This window comes from Rattus norvegicus, chromosome 1, assembly GCF_021556685.1.
Source record: "Rattus norvegicus strain SHRSP/BbbUtx chromosome 1, alternate assembly SHRSP_T2T, whole genome shotgun sequence".
Taxonomy (NCBI): domain Eukaryota; kingdom Metazoa; phylum Chordata; class Mammalia; order Rodentia; family Muridae; genus Rattus; species Rattus norvegicus.
Window position 1 is genome coordinate 143,410,524 of NC_141534.1, and position 20,894 is coordinate 143,431,417.

General features: G+C 39.5%; 1 protein-coding gene across 2 annotated transcripts in view; it reads left to right on the plus strand.

The window, feature by feature from the left end:
* The window catches only part of Agbl1 (AGBL carboxypeptidase 1), an 893,368-nt gene extending 873,000 nt beyond the window's left edge, over positions 1-20,368 (plus strand). For both annotated transcript variants that reach the window (NM_001432252.1, NM_001432253.1), the window contains 1 exon segment: positions 20,051-20,368. In NM_001432252.1, the coding sequence (NP_001419181.1) occupies positions 20,051-20,276 (226 nt within the window). In that variant the 3' untranslated portion in view covers positions 20,277-20,368.
* The last annotated feature ends 526 nt before the right edge of the window (positions 20,369-20,894 follow it).

Genomic DNA, 20,894 nt, shown 5'->3' on the forward strand with positions numbered 1-20,894 from the left:
AGCTTAACTTCAATAAAATTGCTTGTATTAGCATTCTGCTTTGTAAAATAAGTTTTTTTAAACAACCACAATAAGATATGTACATGTAATGTTTTTTTGCATCTACAACATTCTTTCTCTCCCTCGCTCATCTATCTGTGCTAATCGGCATTACATTGCTGTGAGAAAATACCTGAGACGATCGTATTATGAAGAAGAAAGGTGGTTTTTGTTCAAGACTTTAAAGTTGTAGTCTCAGGTTACTAGATCCAATTCCTTGGGCCCGTCCAAGGCAATATCATCCTGGTAACGTGTGGTGAAGACTCTCACTCAGACATTGTAACTCCCAGTAGCTCCTCAGGGAGGAATGGAGTTCCCCACATCCATGGAGTGTGACAGGCCCACTTTTGGGTCTTATACAGGTAACCACAGTTGATGAGAATTCATAAATGGGTGGCCATGTCATATCTAGAAGAAAGCCTTTCACAGCATGCTCCCATCCTCTGGGGATTTGGTTCTTTCTTTCTCTCTCTTTTAATATTCCCTGAGCCTTAAAGGTGATGATATAGGTTATAAGGTTGATATAAATGTCAGAGTAAGAGCCGAACACTCAACGGCCACTGCTTTTTGGCAAGCTTCCCATCATTTGAACCATATGTCTCAGCTCTAAAGATTTAAGTACCTTCTTTAAAATACACATTTCTAACTGCTTATGACCCCTGACCTGATCTTAAACATCTTGCTCACCATTGCTATTGTTCAGTCTGTGCCCACCCCCCCATATTGCCTAGGTAGCTCCCCAAGCTGCATTTTGCTGTGTTCTCATATTCAGTTATTGGCTGCTAATACATGCAGGCATTCTGAGTTTATTGAAGAGAAGGCATCTGTGAAAATGAGAATACCATCCAAATGAAAGGCATTCAAGTCCTTAGCCCAGACACAGTCCCTATGGCAATGAATCCCCCACATTCACTTTATAATCACTCTTTCCTTTTCACTTCTCCATTGTTCCACAAACCCCACCAAAATATTCTAAGACTGTAGATCATTCAATTAAGAGCACATATCTCTCAGGGTACAGTGAAGTTTCTGAAGCTCAAAGTGCTTCCAAAGTTTTCCAATTGAGCAAGTATGAATTGTGAAAATAATGAAAGAAAGAAAATAGATCTCCCCCTGGGATCTTCTTGGATAAGGAAATCTCCACACACAGGCAGATTCATAACGATGTGTATAAATCCCGACACAATTTAGTTTTGTCTTTCACTCCCTCCAAACCCTCTGGGAAAGGATACAAGGAATGCAACAAAGAGGGGGTAGTTCAGGTTAGAATCATTCCCCAGTCCTGCTGCCTCTGCCTGCCAAGGAGAATGGGGGCACATCTTGTAGGGGATATCAGGTCTTCAGAAAGCTGTATTCAATCCTCTTGCATGGACCCAAAGAAACAACACAGGTTTCTAAGAACAGCAGAGGTGAGGGAATAACTGAACCTTTGTAGTCTCAGATTACTGGAAGGATATCTCAGAATCAGAGTTCTACCGCTCCAGCTTAGCACCTCTCTGACCGTATCAGAAATGACTTGGTTAGCAGCCATGTGCTTCCAGGCTACCTTTGAACATTACATCAGACTTCCCGGCCAAAAGTAAATATTCAGGAAATGGAAACTCTTCTCTATACACCAAAACCATACATAAACATCTTAGAAGCCCACATAAAATATACACTTAAAATTGATCATGCTCCTTTGTTTTAATAATGACATTGATGATGAAATGCAAACTATTTTCTTTAGGTTCTGTCAACCAAAATTATATCTAACACCACTCACTACTGCTACTCTCAGGAGAGAAAATGGCAACCACCGGATGCAGTACAGAATTTTCTCAGGTCAAGGGTTGGTTAGGTCACTCCAAACATGGTGTAAGAGTTTTCTGTGGAGCTTTCGATTGACCCTAGATATTTATTTTCAGTTATCTTTCGTCCTTGTGCTTAAATGTGCCCAATGGGTCAGGTTCATTTGAAATGACCAGTCCACTTACATGAGTGTTTCCATCCCTAGGAATATTATTTTCAAGGCTTTTGCGAGTGATTGGGATTCAAAAACTGTGTTAATTAAACCATAAAGGCATATCAAAATAGAAATCTACAAATAAGCTGAAGAATGAGGTTTTTTTTATTAACTTGAGTATTTCTTATTTACATTTCAAATGAGAATGAGTATTTTTATTATGATTATTTATTTGTAATTCTTTGGAGAGAGAGTTATACCTAATCCCAATTGGTCTTGAACTCACTATGTAGCTGAATAAGACCTTAAAAACTCTTGATCACCCTGCCTCAACTTTCCAAATGAGGGATTATAGCCACCCATTACCAAATGCAGATGGGCAATTCATAAGAAGAAAGTGCAGAGCAGTACTTAGATCATCGCTGAGAGCAATAGATTGTGTTTATATGTGGCACAAAGTGAAAAATAAATATTTATAACAGTAAGGGATCCATAGTAAGCAACTACAGCCTGGCACTTAAGGGGACCTGCCAATAAAACTAGGAGTTAGAGAATAAATATACAAATTAATTATATTTTTACTCTTTCTGGAATTAGAAGCCATGCCTAGTTTTTAAGCTTTTATAATTTGTTTTCATTACACTGAGAAACTATTCCTGACTGTTCCTCTTACATAATCCACCCTTAAATGTTGTTTCATTGATATCCCATGACCAAGTTTATTTCTTTGTGGTTTTAAAGTGTATTAAAAAGGAAAATCTTTCTAATATAAAACTGGAGTGGCAAGGCCACTTAGGGTAGAAGGATAGACTTCAGATTGAACACACAGCTGAGTAGTTTCAGCCCACGTGTACTTCTTCCTAGATCCTCTGATTTCTTCTCAGGCAAGAAAATGCTTTCTTCTACCTTGTATAGAGGTAATGAATTCTGCAGGACTGTGGTTCAACTGGACATATCCACAGATTGGATGTCTCTTGTCATCTTTTCCAATCACTGCTGCAAGAAATGTATGAAGTGGCAACGTATCTCAGATGCATTCCATGATGCTCTAGTGTTTTAGCCATCACCCACATTTATCCATAGATTAGATCTGGAAACATTTCACAAGAAAACTCACTGAGAACAGTAGAAGCCAAGCATTGGGAATGGTTGTCTTTTCTCCCAGTAACTATAATAGTAAGAATGGCATCATCTTTATTCATTTCTAAAGTGAGAAATTGGCTTTCCCCAAAAGCTCCACCTCTGCTTAAACAGTGCAAGGTCATCCCAATTGTGATGTAAATACCCACAAGGGCATGGGCTTTGGGTACCTCCATTACCTAATATCACTTGACTCCTTATCTGCAGAGCATAGACATCTATGGACACTTGAACCTAGATCTATTGTGACACCGAGTTTAAGCAAACAATAAAGCAAAAGGAAGTGGCTTAGCCCAGAGGAGCTTTATCAGTTATATTAGATAAATCATTTAAATCTTCTCTGCTGAAACTTCAATGTCTTCTGTGACATCCAAATATGTTTTTTCAGCAGCCTTCTCCAGGGAAGAACATAACAACTGGTTATCTCAAACCCAAAAGTCAGCCCTAAAACATGTATAAGAATAACATGATTGAGACTGTGCAGATTATAATTAGGAATATTTCACACATACAGATATACAAACACATATAAGAAGTAAAAAGAGGCTATGGATTTGAAAGAAAACAAGGAAGGGAATGAAGGAGGGTTGGGGGAGGAGAAGAGAGAAATGATATAATTTCAAAAGTAAAATAAAAAATTAAAAAAGTACTTCTCTCTACAGTAGTTACATAGTGACCTATTGACTGTCATGTACAAGGCATGAGCCGTTTATATATCTTTTCCTTCAGGCTATCGAAGTCTACCATCTTGAAAATAAAAAATATTCAAGCTGAAAAAAAAGTTGAACAATATTTTTTAAACACCTTGCAAGCCTTCTCTCTGTCTCTCTCTGTCTCTCTCTGTCTCTCTGACTCTGACATCTGTTTCTTTGTTCCTGTCTGTCTCTCTATCTGTCTCTCTCTGTCTCTCTCCACTTCTCTGTCTCTCCTCTCTCTCTCTCTCTCTCTCTCTCTCTCTCTCTCTCTTTCTCTCTCTCTCCCTCCCTCCCTCCCTCCCTCTCCTTCTCTCCCTCTCTCTCTCTGTCTCTCTTCCCACCCTTCCAATCTTACTCTCATACATTTCTCATAAACTCATCCTCTTCTGCTCTCTTCTTTTATCTTTTATTTTGACAAATAGTTTGGATCACACTTCCTCAGATGTTCCGGGGAAGCGTCGTGCAGTAAGAAAGATGACAATTACTTTCATGACCTTCCATGTAAGGCTGACAGTTGGCTGTTACTAGATCATCCCGCCACATGACAGAGTCCCTGACTTCTGTTTTGCCCGAGTGATAGTCTCATCATGCATAGTTCTTCTTGCAGCTGGGTAAACTATACATATATATGCATTGATCGAATCACAGGCTATAGGAGTACTTGGCCCTATGTGATTATTATACATCTTCTACTTCATATGTAGCTTCAAGATATTGAAAAGAGAGTTATCTAAACCTCTAAGGTCATTCCTCATTCTGGTTTAAGAACGGTGGCATCTTCCAGGAACTAAGCCACTACCTAAAGACTATACATGGACTGACCCTGGACTCTGACCCCATAGGTAGCAATGAATATCCTAGTAAGAGCACCAGTGGAAGGGGAAGCCCTGGGTCCTGCTAAGACTGAACCCCCAGTGAACTAGACTGGTGGGGGGAGGGCGGCAATGGGGGGAGGGTTGGGAGGGGAACACCCATAAGGAAGGGGAGGGGGGAGGGGGATGTTTGCCCGGATACCGGGAAAGGGAATAACACTCGAAATGTATATAAGTAATACTCAAGTTAATAAAAAAAAAAAGAATGGTGGCATCTGCTCGCAGACCTGTTTGCTAATATTTTAAGTGAACTGAGAAAGAATCCAAGTGGCTGGTAGGGGCTGGTAGGTAGCTAACTATGCTTACTCATTCTTTCTGAAAAGTGCCCGAGGCTTTCTTCTGTGAACTGTAGTACCTCATTCACTTAGTTAACTTTAAAAAGCCAAACAAGGAAATGATACATTATGCCCTTTCTCTAAAAAGTGTTGAATCAGTGGCAGACTGGGTGATAGTGTGAAGAAGCTGATAAACACAAAGCCCTGGGGAACCACGCTAATTGTTCAGGGTGCTGACGGTAATGCGCTCCTGGTGGGAGACGGTGGAGGAAGCCCCTAGTGCATCTTGGAGGAGGCACAGCATTCCCATAGCTCTTATCCTAAGAAAAGGAGAGGATATACAAGAGGGATAGTATGGTGCAGGCAAGCTGTCTAAAACCTCCCCTGACCGGGGAACTAAGACTCTCAGGTGGGAATCAGAGATGCCCTTGCTGTCCTCCACAGACTGAAGGGCAGCCGGAGTTGCATTTCATTAGCAAGAAGCAGTGGAGGCTCGGCATTCTCAGAAGGGAGTTGGGTGATAGGCAGCTGGGGAGAGCATGTTGGAGAAATAAGAGTGTCTGGAATTTTAAAAGTGTTCAGACTCTTGCCTCTCTGTAGGTGGTTGCCTCTCACGGCCTGGCAGACACCCAAGGTTGTGCATTACCTTTGCATTTGAAGAGAAAATAAGTCCACAAAGCTGCGCTTTCTGCAGCATCAACATGAAGGAAAGGAATGCCACAGACTGAGTTTTGTTCACCCTGTTAGCATGCAGAATTGTTTTGCACTGTAGAAAGCTGTCTTTCCCCAACCAAGAAAACAAACAGAACAAAAAGCAGAACTAATTAAGATCGTCATATCTCAATAAATATGTAAATGAAAAATCCAAACAAAGAAATTCTATTTATCACATCATAAAGTTGCAAATTGCTGTACAGGCTGGCTTGGAAGAATTGCGAGCGATAGAGAGTTCTTAATGACTTTGCTTTGAGACTCTGTAAAGTTGCATCCATAGGTTGACGTTTAAGCGGGAAGATGATGTACTTACCAGGATAAGATTATTTTAGTGCCTATTTTTTCAATTGTTATGGAGAGGAGAGGAGAGAAAGAGCAACAACTGTCTTAGTTACCTTTGAGTTGCTCTGATAAAAATATCCTAATAGAAGCATCTTATCATACATGCTAACTTACAGTTCCACAGAACACTATTCTATCTCAACAGGGAATGCAAGTGCATAGAAAGGAAATGTTTGGTGTCTGGTATTGGATGCTGGCTGGTCACATTGCATCCACACACGGGGCAGAGAGGGATTGTAGCATGGCTATTAAAGCTTCAGAGTCTACTCCCACAGAACCACTTTTTATAGTGAATTCCACCTCCTAAAGCAGCTGTTCTCAAGCCCTGGGTTCACATATCAGATATCTTGCATATCAGATTTTTACATTGAATATTTACATAACAGTTATTTACATAACTGTTGCAAAATTGCAGTTGAGAAGTAGCAACAAAATTATTTTATGGTTTGTGGTCACCCCAACATGATGGACTGTATGTACAAAAGTGTCACAGCATTAGTAAGGTTGAACATCCCTGTCCTTAGCTTTCCCAAGCAGCACAATCAGCTGCAGACCAACTATTTAAACATGCAAGCTGATCAAGCCATTTTACATTCAAACAAGAGTGGTAACTAACTGTGAGGTCTTGTTCTATGACGTTTGCCTCTGGATTTTCAATTTATGAAAGGACGTAAGACTGCTATTTTACAGATAAATCCAATGAGACTCACAGAAGGTAAATTCTTATTTTACGCTTCATGCTGATAGCCAAAATTCAAACCCCAGGTTGAGTGACTGGTTCCAAGTTCCTATCTTGTTATTAATTTATACTGTTCTCCTGTGTCACAAGACTCCTCAGCAACACCCAAAGTAACATTTGGGTGCATGCCTAGAAGACATCAAAACAATCAGTTGAAAAATGAAGACACGAGAGTCATTTGGAGGTGTCGTCTCTATATAGCTTCCACATCCTGGTGTTAAAATGCACTCTCTCTGTGGAACTACATTTCGAGATTTCTGCATCATATTATTTCCTTTTATTTATTCTCAAGCATATTTAATCCTTTCTTTTTGAATTTATAATATTTGAAAAAGGAAAAAGGAAAGAAAGAGAAAGAAGACAGAAGCTAGATAGCACTCAAATACTGCTGAAGATACATGCATTTTGTGTTAAAGGAGTAGAGTCCCAAGCTCCAGAGAGAGAGAGAGAGAGAGAGAGAGACAGAGAGACAGAGAGAGAGACAGAGAGACAGAGAGACAGAGAGACAGAGAGACAGAGAGACAGAGAGACAGAGAGACAGAGAGACAGAGAGACAGAGAGACAGAGAGAACAACAGAGATAGATTGATATACACATGCCAACGCTGGTAGTTTTATTTTAAATGCTGTCCTCTGCTTTTAGCCTTATAGAATGTTGCCTTTGGAAGTCTCTCTCTGGATACCAGGACTGCGTTTTCTATCTAGTATGCTAGACTAACATCAGGAGGGAGACTATAAGGATGGATGGAGTATTATTTAGAATGAGCAAATAGTTAATGAGGTAGAGGTAGTTAAATGCCCGTTAATACTTCTCACTTCCTTGGCCTAGCACACAAGGACAGTGATGTTTACACCCTTGCAAGGAGCAGAAGATCAGTTTGCTTAGAACCCCTTACTACCACTGGCAGCCATAAGGCAAACTGATAAGTGACTTTTCAAAGATCAGTTAAAGCAAATATTTGAGCCTTGGGTGGCTGGAAGGAGAGTCTTGCTGATGTTCCCAAAAAGATATCGAAACAAGATGACTTGTAAGTTTTGCTGTTCGCATGAGAAAAGCTAGAAGAAATGCCAGAAATGATTGTATTGTATTTTTGTAGCTCTGAGTAAGTTTATTTATAAGAAATTAAAAAAAAGTGGACAGAGTGGTATCAGGACATGTACAACTACTCTGCACAGGACAGCACAGTTGTGGGGGTTAATTCCTGGCTGTGGCCTTTCTTTCCCTCTCCTTTCCAGTGCCCTGCCTCTCCCTTCCATCCCATTCCTCCCCTCTTTATTGCCTCTATCTTCTTATTCTTTCTACATTTTCCTCCTTTTACTTCCAGAAGAAGACTCATCAAAACTTTTCTGACTATATCTTCCATTTTTGAAATCTGTATTACTTCTGGTGGCCTGGACTTTCTCAAGTTCTTCCTTGTTCCCATGTGCAACTCCTTAGTAAAAGCCAGCAAACGAGCAAATGCAAACAAGCAAGCTTTTGTATTTGGGGGATTTTAGTCTGTGTGGGTTTCATTGTGTAAACCAACTTGGTTGTCATAAAGTGATTTGGGCAGACCTTGCTGTCTGCCTTTCTGGCTTTACATGAAATCAAGGTGCACTCTTCACTTTGAAAGCCATACTTTTATGTTTCCATGCAAACATCCTTTCTGTTTTCGCCTGCCATGAGCTTTTCACATCCACCTCTCTCAGATCCAGGCAGACTGGTGGGCAGAAAGAAGGTTCGGAGTTGCATAGGTGAGTGGGTTGATAAATGCGGAAGACTGCACTTTGGTCTGAATCAGGCAGTTTAGATTCCTTCCATCCATGTGCCCTTTTGATCAGTAACTTACGTTTTCTGTATATCATGCTTTCATTTTTTTTAATCTTTAAATTGTGTATTTTAGCATTGCTAACTTTCACTTTCATGTTTAAAATTTCCACACAATATTTAAATTCTAATTGTATTTACTTCATTTGCTTTTTAAATTTATTTATTTTTATTAATTATTTTTTATTTATCTTGCAAATGTTGTTCCAGATCCTCTCTCCGTAAGCACCCCACCCTAGGGCCCCTCCCCTTTGCCTCTGAAAGGGTGCTTCCGCACCCACCCACCTACTTCCACCTCACCCCTTTAGCATCCCCTTCTCTGGAGTACCAAGCTTCCACAGGACAAAGTACACCCCCTCCCATTGAGGCCAGATGATGATGTAACAGAGGCTCTGATGATATGTAACATGAGTCATAGACCAGCTTATATATGCTCTTTGGTTAGTAGTTTAGTCCCTGGGAGGTCTGAGGAGTCCGGTTAGTTGATACTGTTGTTCTTCTTACAGTGTTGCAATCCCCTTCAGCTCCTTCAGTTCTTCCCCTATTTCCTCCAGAGTGGTTTCCAGGCTCAGTCCAAAGATTGGCTGTAAGTGTCTGCATCTGTTTCAGTCAGGTTCTGACAAAGCATCTCAGAACACAGCCATTCCTGTCTACAAGCACGTGGCATCAGCAAGAGTGTTAGGATTTGGTGCCTGGGCATGGGATGGATCCCAAGTTGAGGTGGTCTCTGGCTGCCTTTTCCTTAAGTCTCTGCTCCATTTTTGTCTTTGTATTTCCTTATACAGGAACAATTCTGTACCAAAATTTTTGAGATGGGTGGGTGGCCTCATCCTTCAACAGGGGCCATGTCTATCTACTGGAGATGGTCTCTTCAGCTTCCCTCTTCCCACTGTTGGGCATTTCAGCTAATGTCACCCCCAATGTGTCCTGGAAACCTCTTACATCCCTAATTTGCCCTATCCTCACCCTACACTGCTGCATATTTCTATTCATTCTCCTGAACCTTCGGATTTCTCTCTCATTTTCCCCCATACTTGATCCTGCTCCCTTTCCCCTCCTTGTGGTCTCTCCTTCCCAGATCCCTTCCTCCTTTTATCTCCAGAGATTATTTTCTTACCCTTCTGAGTAGGACTGAAGCATTCACACTTTGGCCTTCCTTATTCTTGGGTTTTATATGATCAGTGAGTTACATGATGGATATTCTGAGCTTTTTTTCTTTTTCTTTCTTTTTTTTTTTTTTTGGCTAATATCCACTTTCTGGTTAATTTGTTTCTGAGGCAAAAACATTCCAACTTTGCCTTTCTTATATCCCATCATATACCTGTGATACAACAGTAAATTATAGCTTTATCAGTATGCTTGTTACTCCTTCTAGTCCCTGAATCATAGACAAGGAGTTAGAATTCCTAATAAAATCCTCCTGGTCAATCCCAACAATATGCTACTGTGATGGTTTGAGTAGCGATGACCCCCATAGACTCATGTATTTGAATGCTTAGGTAATGGCATTAGGAGGCACAGACTTGTTAGAGTAGGCACAGCTTTATTGGGTGAAGTGTGTCAATGGAGGTGGAGTTTGATGTTTCAAATGTTCAATCCAGGCCCAGTGTCTCTTCCTTTCTGCTACCTGTGGATCTGGATGTAGAACTCTGAAGTTCCTCCTACAGCCTCATGTCTGCCAGTGGGCCACCATGCTTCCAACCATGACAGTAATGGATTAATCTTTCAACCATAAGCCATCCTAATGAATTTTTTTAAGTGTTGCTGTGGTCATGGTATCTTTTTACAGCAATGGAACCTGGACTGACAGCTACTGTCTTTCATAGCAGTTTAGTATACCAGATAACTAGGGAAATATGTGTGTGTTCTTGGTCTCACCTCTGATTACTCACATTTTTATGTATTTTGGAACTGTTCATGCTTTGACAGTAAGGTATTTCCTTACTGTTTGCTAATGGCATTGAAATAGTTCATGTACTTTCTTTTTACTATTTATGGAGAGTTTATGCATGGAAACAGAAGACATAATTTACCTCTAACTGAAACCAGAAGCTTTTGTCCACACATTCGTTCTGAACGGACCCCTTAGTACACAAAACACATTTCTCTGAAACACATTCTCATATCTGGCTTCCTAGATCTATGTCAACCTCACAAATTCTTATGATTGTATACATTTCAACCAACTTTTCAAATATAATATTTACTTTTTCTGTTATTTAACTTTTTATGGATTCTTTGTAAAATCCACATCTTGTACCCCAACCCAACTCATTTCCTTGTCCTCTCATACCCACCCTCTGTCCTTATAACCTACTCTGAAAAAAATAAAAGAAATCCATTGTGGAGTCTGTATGTCCCACAGTATGCCCTTTCTCCCACATGTCTCTGCTTGCAATATTTATTGCAATGAGTCATTGGTCTGATTCAAGTCCTCTGGCTTTTGCTGCACTATCAATACTAGATCCTCACTGGGACTCCTCTCAAATATCCTGTGGTTGCTGTGTGTATTGGAGATCCTGCAGTTTTGGATCTGTATGACCAGAGCCTCCTAAATTCTACCAGTTCATTGAAGGGGTAGGTGTGGTGGACCAACTCAAAGCCTTAGATCTGGGCCTGGGTGGTATCCATGCTCTTCGGCCACACCACTAGGGCAAGTTCTCCAGCATTTTCCTGGCTAACTTATCCAATGCCACAGCAGGCAAGGGATGAGAGCCAGATCATCAGGTCTCATGCCCTCTGGGCCAGCTTACCTGCAACCAAGCCACCTGGGCCAGGTCTATTAGGTCTCTTAAGGTCTGCAGCAGGTGACAGGCTAAAAACGCTCTGCAACGTTCATGATCCTGTGGTCAGCTCACCTGCTTGCTGTAGGTGCTGAGGAACAAGGTGGGGGTAAGGGCATCTCTTCCAACCCATGCCATCACATGGACAAGTGCTGCAGGGCCACTAAATCAAACACACACACACACACACACACACACACACACACACACAATACATATGTTTATATACACACACACACACACACACACACACATAGGCTTACTATGAATAAAATCTTTTCTTTTAAAATTGTCTTAACTATTCAATGTTCAAATATCAATATTATCCACCCATACTCACCCAAATGTGTATAGTGATCTAAGTTGTCTTTTGTTGTTCTAAAATGCTCTTTTAATTGTTTATAAAAACATGATCATCGCATTTGAAATAATAGTTATGATTCTTATACATTTAAGTATTCTGTGTTTTAAAAACAGTTATGAAATGTGTTTTTTTGTGTGTGTGCAAAGTTCACATGTGAGGAACAAAGGATAGATTGTGTCAATTCTCCCATACCTGTTGGTTATAGGGATCTGGCTGTGGTTGTCAGATTGGATGCAAAAACCTTTACCTACCTACAAAACTGTCTGATCAGCATTAACTACCCTCGTTTTATTTGACAATTTTTATGAAATTGAATACTCAGGAGAAAATTACTATTGTTGCTTTGACAAGTGACTATTGAGGTTGAATTTAATTTGATTGCTGTGATGTTTCATAATTATTCTATTACATATGGTGGTGGCCATTGGTATTTTGATTGAATTAAACGTCCGGTTTAATCGTAGGAAATTGACAACTTCACTGATTGTCTCTTCACCGTGATTGATGTTTCCTTCGTCTTTGAGGGGATCAAAATTTTATCCTTAGGTATTTTTTCCTCTAGCAATGCAGTATCTAATCAAGGTCGTCTTTAATCCTTCTACCTTTGTTTCACACAAAATTCTTCCAAAAGTATGATTCCCTTTGTCACACCCCTACTGCCAAGCTTTCTTACATCTTAGCACTTAAAACAATGATTCTCATCCAGAAGTGTGTTGCTCAGACAGAGAGCGTTTGGCAACATTGGATGTAATTTAGGGTTGTTAGTAAGGGTAAATGAGTCAGGAGTGCTGTTGTCGGCTAATGGGTAGAGACCCTTCCTTGCAAAGTAAGGGAAGAATCCTTACTTAGGTAAAAAATGACCTGTTGCTCAGGGTGAAAAGCCTACATCAGAGAAGCAGGCTGTGAACTGTTTTCTCTGTCTTCAGTTATCCTCTGGCCAGTGTTAGGAAGAAAACTGCTTAAGACTTGCAACCCCATAAGAACAACATTGCCAACCAACCAGAGCTCCCAGGAACTAAACAACTACCGAAAGACTATACATGGACTGACCCAGGGCTGCAACTGCATATGTAGCAGAGAATAGCCTTGTTGGGACACCAGTGGAAGGGGAAGCCCTTGATCCTGCCAGGGTTGGACCCCCAGTGAAGGGCAATGTCCAGGGGGAGAGCACTAAGGGAGGTGAGTGGGGGTAACACCCATATGGGGGAGAGGGAGGGGTTGGGGAGCTTATGGACAGGAACCGGAGAAAGGGAATAACCTTAGAAATGTAAGTAAAGAAATATATCTAATTAAAAAAATAATAGAAAGGGAAGGAAAAAATAAACAAACAGACCTGCAGATTTTATATGAGAGTCCAAAACTCAGGATGTTTGTGTGTGTGTGTATGTGTGTATGTGTGTGTGTGTGTGTGTGTGAGAGAGAGAGAGAGAGAGAGAGAGAGAGAGAGAGAGAGAGAGAGGAGAAGTGGGGGAGGGCAGGGGGAGGGAGGGAGAGGAGAGTGGGAGGGTTAGAGGGAGAGGGAGACGGAGGGTGAGACGGAGACAGAGAAAGGAATGACATGAATGATCAAGCCATCAAATGCTTTATGAGTTGAATTTTGTGGGCTAAATTGGATTGCTATTGATAGGAGTCAGGGGAGAGAGGAGAAGGACATGAAAGACAGATGGCACCATGTTTTCTAAAGGCTGAAGAGAGGGCTTTCCTGTCAGGATAGGAAAGAATTAATTATACATCACAATATAATATGAGTGATGTTAACATGTTAATTTTGATAGAATCTTAGTGTTAAAAGGCCAAGTTGAAAACTGATATAACTATGGTCTCTACCAGGAAAGCATGGAAACACTAAAGGCTTTCTTTGGTTTAGTTTTGTTCCGGTTGTTGTCCATTCTTCTCTACTCATTTAAAAACTTCACATGATGCTTTAAAGACATTGCCTTACCTAACCCTTACCATATTTCTTCATGGTAAATAAAACTGTTGGTCCTGCTTTCAACCAGAATCTGTGTAAAAGTACATTATATTGCATAGGTACTAAGCACAGGTTTTTTTTCCCTTGTCATTATTCTCTGTAAAACACACTGCAACAACCATTTACATATCATCTACATGATATTAATTATAAGTAATTATGAGATGATTTAAAGTATATGGAAATATATGCATAGGTTATATGCAAATCCCTTGCTTTTTTTTAATACATAAGAGAGTTGAAACTCCAGATATTTAATATCTTCCAGAAACACTAGTTCCAGGGAAAATGCTTATAATACGATTTTTCCCCTTAAATATTAGAAAACTGAGCTGGAAATTTTCAGGTAAGTTCTTTGAGTAGCTCGATCCCTTACTTAGCGTTATGTGTAATTTAGCAACTGATCACTATTTAGCTGCTATCAATGATGATTTGTGCTACTATTATTAGTTATTTAAGTGGAATCCACTAATAAGGGCTCTGAATGCAGTGCTGAAAGGAATAATTTCAAGCAAGATTTGGCTCTTTCTGCTGAGCTGACTGACTGCAAGAAGCCATCCTCCCATTCTGAAACAGTGGAAGAGCCTTCAGCAGGTGGTAGCACTTAGCCATCCCTAAATTACCAAGATTGGTTTGAAAATTTACATACAGAGCTGAGGTGTTGTTCAGCAGATATTGAATATTTTCTGTATTTTAGATTTTCTTTTGATTCTATTCTGGTGGAGGCTGAGAGAACTAGAATATTTTCAAATGCATGAGTTATTGACATATTCCAACATTTGTGAGTAGCAAACTACATCTTATATTTGGTTCACCTCCTTTACCAGTACCATAAAGGATTTTCAATGACCTTATTAGCCTTTAAGCTTTATACTGTCCAAAGTATTTTGGATAAAGGGGAGAGAGAGAGAGAGAGAGAGAGAGAGAGAGAGAGAGAGAGAGAGAGAGAGAGAGAGAGAGAAGCAGACTGAACAAGGCATAAGGAGCAAGCCAGTAAGCAGCATCCCTCCATGGCCTCTGCATCAGCTACAGACTTCAGGTTCCTGCCCTCTGTGGAGGCCTTTCCTGGCTTCCTTCAATGATGGACTATGGTGTAGAAATATAAGCCATATAAGCCCTTTCCTCCCCAAATTGATCTTTTGTCTTGGTGGTTTGTTACAGTAATAGAAACCCTAACTGAGTTATGTAAAAAAAGCAAATTCTTTAAGAAAAAACATAAAACAAAACACACACACACACACACAATACCCCCCCCCCAAAAAGCAAGCAAACAAAAAAGAACAACAACAACAACAACAAAAACTAATGGAAGGAGGGAAGGAAAGAAAGAAATCACCTTCCCCACCTCATCAGTTACAAAGGAATTAAAGGAATTATAGTTATGGAAAATAAAACAACAACACTCAATAAAATTGCCAAGAGCAACTTGTATAAATATAACTACTTACTTAACTTGATTGATTGCCCACGACTACACATTTTTCTTCATATAGAAAATGCTTCCAGTGTTTAAGAAAACTTAAAATTTTTTTTCAAGAATGGCTGCACATTCTTACTAGCAATATTTTATGAGTCTAGTTGATATCCTCTTTGCTATTTCATATTATGGCTATTTTTAATTTTTCTCTTAATAATCTTAATTTTCATTTTATCATAGTCTTTTCCTAATGATGGCTATTGATGAATATCTTATGACATCCATATTTCATAAATACATTTTTATAATCATTTTGAGAGCCCTTACGAATTCTAAATGTGACTTCTTTATTACATGTGTGTTCTGAATAATTTCTTACTTTAATTAGATTGTATTTTTCATCTTCTTAATGAGCTCTTACACAATAACGTTTTATTTCTGATGAAGTACAATTTATCAGTTGTTTTTCTCTTACAGATCATATTTTATGTCATTTCTAAGAATTCTTTGTCTAGACTCATCTCATTTACTGTTTTCTAGATATTTATGCTCTGAAAACTATGCAGCTTTGGATTTTACATTTGAACCTAAAATCCATTCTGAATTAAATTTGTATAAAATCTAAAGTTTATGGAAGATTGTATTTACATTTTGTTGAGAGGCATTCAGTTGCTTTAAAACGGGCAATTTTCATCTATTCACTAACTTTCATTTTTGTAAAATTGCAATCAATGGGCTTTATTCATGTGCATCTCCATCTGTGTTCTCTGCCCTCTATTGGTCTTGTCTGTCACTCTTCCAATTCTGAACTGGCTTGAGCACAGTCACTCCATATACCTAGAAATGGAATGGTAGGCTGGGGTTATAACTCACTTGGTACAGCACTTGCAGAAAATACACAACACTCCATATCTGCTCTATAGCACCACATCCTCCTGGTGTGATAGCTTATAGCTATGATTCTAGCACCCTGGAGGATGGTTGGGAGGGAGGGGGGTCTGTTGGACGAGTATGAATTCAAGTCACCACATACTAAGTCCAGTGCTACCCTTGTATATGACTTCCTATCTTAAAACATTGACTGAAAAAATGATGTAGTGACCATTCCCACTTTAGTCTTGTTTTCAAAATCATCTGAGCTATTTCATGTTCATTTTCCTTTCCATGTAAATCATAATCCTAGAGTGATCTCAGTTTTCAGTCTTTACTACACTGAGTTCTTGAAGCCATTTCTGCTTTGTCCACTCATTTTAACATCTTTCCTTTGTGTGATCAGCTCCCTAAGGCTGTTTCTAGGGTATGTAACTCTGGCATCTGCTTTGTTAGATGAATACCCAGGTACTTCATTTTTGTCTAGTCATTATGAATAAATTATGGCTATGATAGCAATCTGTTACTGTGTAGAAATGCAGCTGAGTTTTGCATGTCCACATTCTTCTTGCCTCACAGTTGGAGGTTTTGGAGCTTTGATTATTTTTGACACATTCCCAAAAGTACAGTTTATTTTTCTGATTTACCTGTGCATATATTTTTTATTCTTCTCGTACATTCCTCACCAAGACTTCCAGTAGAATAGAAATGATGAAATAAATGCTCAGTCCAATGGTTGAATGTGAACATCCACATCTGTACTGGTTGAATTTTTTATAATTAATCATTTTATTCATTTATATTTCAAATGATATCCCCCTTCTTGGTTACTTATCCATCAAGCCCCCAATCCTCTACACTCTTATCCCTCTCCTTTTGACCTCTATGTTTTATTTTGTTTTGTTTTAATGTAGGCTTGTTTTCACTGTACAACTCAAAGTTGTCTAGAACTCATGGCAACCCTCCTGCCTCAGTCTTTTAACTACTGTGATTCAAAGTATGATGTACCACACTGTGTTGGGTTTTAAGCATTCACTGCTCCATATTTTTCTCTTGATAGAACTTTCTCTGTGTCTAACTGATTTTCATTCACGTTCGTTTTACATGCTTTTTAACATATGATTTTCTTGCCCTTAAATCATCCTCCTTAGTTTGTTTACCTATGTAAGTGTGGGCGAAAGAAGTTGCTGTGGCTTGTCTTCGAAATCTACATCTAGCTGTTATGGGCTATGTGTGGAGAAAAAATGGTTACTCTAGCAAAGTCAGCCATACACATTTGTTTCTGTGTGTATGAGAAAGGCACCAGGAGACTGTTTAAGAAAGTACACTGCTTCATGTTATCTTATTACCTTTATAGAGTTTACATTCACTGTGCAGATGTATTTTTCTATAATAGCTGCTACTTCGGAATGTTTAAATTGTACATATCATTACACAGAAAACTATCTGTTTTCATGTCATTAATAACCAGTGATATAATAATTGTGTCATATATCATATCTACAAAATTTTAGAGACCAGAAATTTTCAAAAAGCAATTTAAGGAAATAACTAAATAGAATTGTTTGCAACAAGGGTTTTCAAAGTATCTCTCACATACATTTTCAGCTTGGCAGTCTTTTGTTTTGCTGAATTCTTGTACATTCTATTATATATTCTGTAGAAAAAGGTAAATATGAGTTTGTCAAGGTAGGAACTCAATTTTAATCACAATTAAATAGTTCAGTCCTCATCTAATACAAATTTAGCAACTGTCAGAGATAAATACTTAGAGAGGAATTTTTCAGTAAAGGAAAATTTTATCAAAATGGTCTCCTTGTAAAAGTTAAGATGGATGCCTTAATGAAAACATGTTTTAATTGCTTGGATTTTGAGACTTTAGAAGATTATAAATATAAGGAATTGCTTGATTGAGTAAAACATTGGCGAGACTTCAAGTCTGAGGTATGTGGAGGATCACAGCATGAACAATTTATCAACTAGGCTCTGGTGGAAGGCCACAAGTTTGTGATTGCCTGGAGCAGACTCTTCCACTAGAACAGGGCTTTTGAGAGTAAACTGACCATGTTTACTCCTGAAATGAACCCTGTTTGAAAGTTCTTTCCACTAAACCTGTTGATATTCATATTCCATTTAGGAGCAATGGAGAGTTGCTGCAAGGTACTAAAATTGAAAATGACAAACATTCTAGAGAGATTCCTAGCAGCACCCATTTATCTGCAACAATTATTGCGGTAGTGTGGTGGGGAGCAACATATTTAAATGCATACTTTTCTTTTATTCTATGTTTTAGTATCTTCTTAATATCCATGGCCGAGAAATGGAATTGATATTTGTTAACTGATACTCTTTCTCAAGAACATACAATATCTGTGTCCAGAATTCAACTCATCTACTGAGTTCTTTTTATGAGATTAGGGCTTTCTCCAAGTCCCATGGTCAGGATTTGAAATCAGGCTCTTGATCTTGGACTGCACCAAGGTAACAGGAGAGTTTCAGACACTCAGGATTCTTGCTGAATAAAGTCAGTCTATCTACCGCTAGGTAGCTTTTACTTTCCTTTATTCAATGACTTTATTACTCACAATTCAGTCTGTAAAATATAATGGCCGTTTAATGTCATGGGACTGTGCAAACAAGGTTTGTATTTCTCTCCCCTGTTCTCCATTTGCAACTCAACAGACTTTCAGTTTATGGAACAGAGCATGCGGAGAGCACTGGGGAGCTGCTGTCCATCAGTAAACAATTAAGAAGCTGGCCTGATTCATTTCTGGAGCTAATGTGTAACCGTGCCTCTGATTACCCATTTCCATTGTTTATGGAGAAGCAGGTGGATGAACAGCACTGCCTGATTTATGAAGTACTTGCCTTCTATAAATCACAAAGTAGAAACCCGGCATGCTGCTAATCCTAATTGGTTAAGTCCTAAGTAGGGAGTGATTAGAAAGTCTTCAGGTATCTCATGCAAATGAGGGAGATATATGGCTCCTTGGGAGGAAATTCCCTCTGTTCACAATATGCAGTCAGCCTTTAGTCCATTGCAACCACTCTCTCTTGTCTCTTGCTGTTCAGCCACTGTTGACCCTTCAGTTTTAATAAATTAGAGAGAGGGGGATATGGAGGAGTATAAGCACAGAAAAAAACAGAATGTTGCTTTCCTGCATACTCATTTATTAATTTCAATCTGGGTTAATTTCTGTTTCCAATAAACTATTCATCATAATGCAGGAGAGCTCTGTGAGACCCACAGTGTGAGGTGGTAGATTGGAGACTATTATGTCTTGGACTTCTCTCTACTTTGATCCAATCCCACGCTGTCCTGGGAGAGTATATAATAGCATTCTCAGATATTCAGTGACAAACTTCTGGTTGTGATCACAGGAAGCTTAACCTGTGTTGAGTGTGCTGCATATGCCATGCTCTCTACATCCTTTAGATGGAGATTTAATCATTGAAAAGAAGTGCCGATTTAGTTAGCAGAGAAAGAGAGGAATCTAAGGTTCGAATGGCGTCCTACTAACTCTCAAGAGAGGAATGGAAGATAAAAGGGTTTGAGTGTGAAAACCAGTGAAAACCACTAAAGGGAAGGATGAGTCTTGAACTCACAGTATGGAGGAGAAAGGAGCTCATGATTCCCCCACCTTTCTTGAGGTTCTTCTGGAAGTTGATGGCTGTGGTGAGAGGAAGAGTCAGCTTTTGTGGGGACTATGGTCTCTCTTACATTCCCCATTGCTCCAGGGAGAATCCCAAATCCTAGCATATACAGGCAGCACTAATTGGTCTTAGTGGGTTATTAAGAAATAAAATACAGAGTTAAGAGGTGTATGTGGTTTAGCAGGGTGTCTTGGAGGAGTTGAACAGGGTAGTGAGAAATTTTCAAAGAATAAATTACAGCAAATCTCAAAACGGGGATTGGCTGCCTTACTGTTACTTATTGGAAGTTTTCTCCTTCTGGCTAACTTTTCTTTTCCCTCCTCCTTCCATTCTCTACCACCCTGTGTCTATTTCCCTTTCCCTATATTCTTTTCCCTCCTCTGCTCTCTCATTCTTCTCTTTGCTGGGGGAGATAAACTACAGGTGCAGTAGTAGCAGCAGCAGCAACAGCAGCAACAACAGTAGAACCTCTGAAGTAAATGACGAGCCACCTTGCATGGAGGAAATCGACTACTGTGCAGACAGCAGCTCAGACTCAGAGCAGAACTTCACTGAGCTGGACCAGCAGATCCAAGAATGTGCCTTTAACAAGGATGAAGAAGAGGAGAAGGAGGAAGGGACAGGGCGGAGGAGAAGATCTGTCCCCTAGTCTTGAAGTTCAGTGCTATCTCTGGGTCTCTAGCCATTGGACTAGCTATAACATGGCTTTTTCCTCATTAAATATATAGCACCTAAGCCAGTAGAAAACCAGTCTGTGTGTCGTTCTAGCTTTACCATCCTTAGACACTAGTTATGCCATAATTTTAAGATTTTATTTATACAGCATGCTGTCATTACACTTAAAATTGGGTGGTATATTCATGTTTGCAATGGGTCTTCTTTGCCCTGACCTCAGCTCTCCACCAGTCATTGACCTGACACAGAAGGAGACTATAAACAGAGAAGAGGGCTTTCTTCTTGGATTCTCAGAAGGTATCCTAAGCAGTTAAGTTGCTCCAAATATGAATGTTTTCCCAGGACCATAGCATCTGAGCTTGCAGCACAAACACCAAGCCTGCTAAGATCCTGAAAGGCTTGGTATTTCTTCAAGTCCTGGGTGAACCAACATAGAAGCCTGTGAAAGCAAGTCACAGCAAGTCTTGTCTTCAATGTTCTCTAAGTGTACATTTTACAGAGGCTGCACTATCTTCTGTGGTAAAGAACATGATGACTGGTTTTCACAAATTTTAAGCTTGTACCTCTTAAGCCATTTAAACACACACCGGAG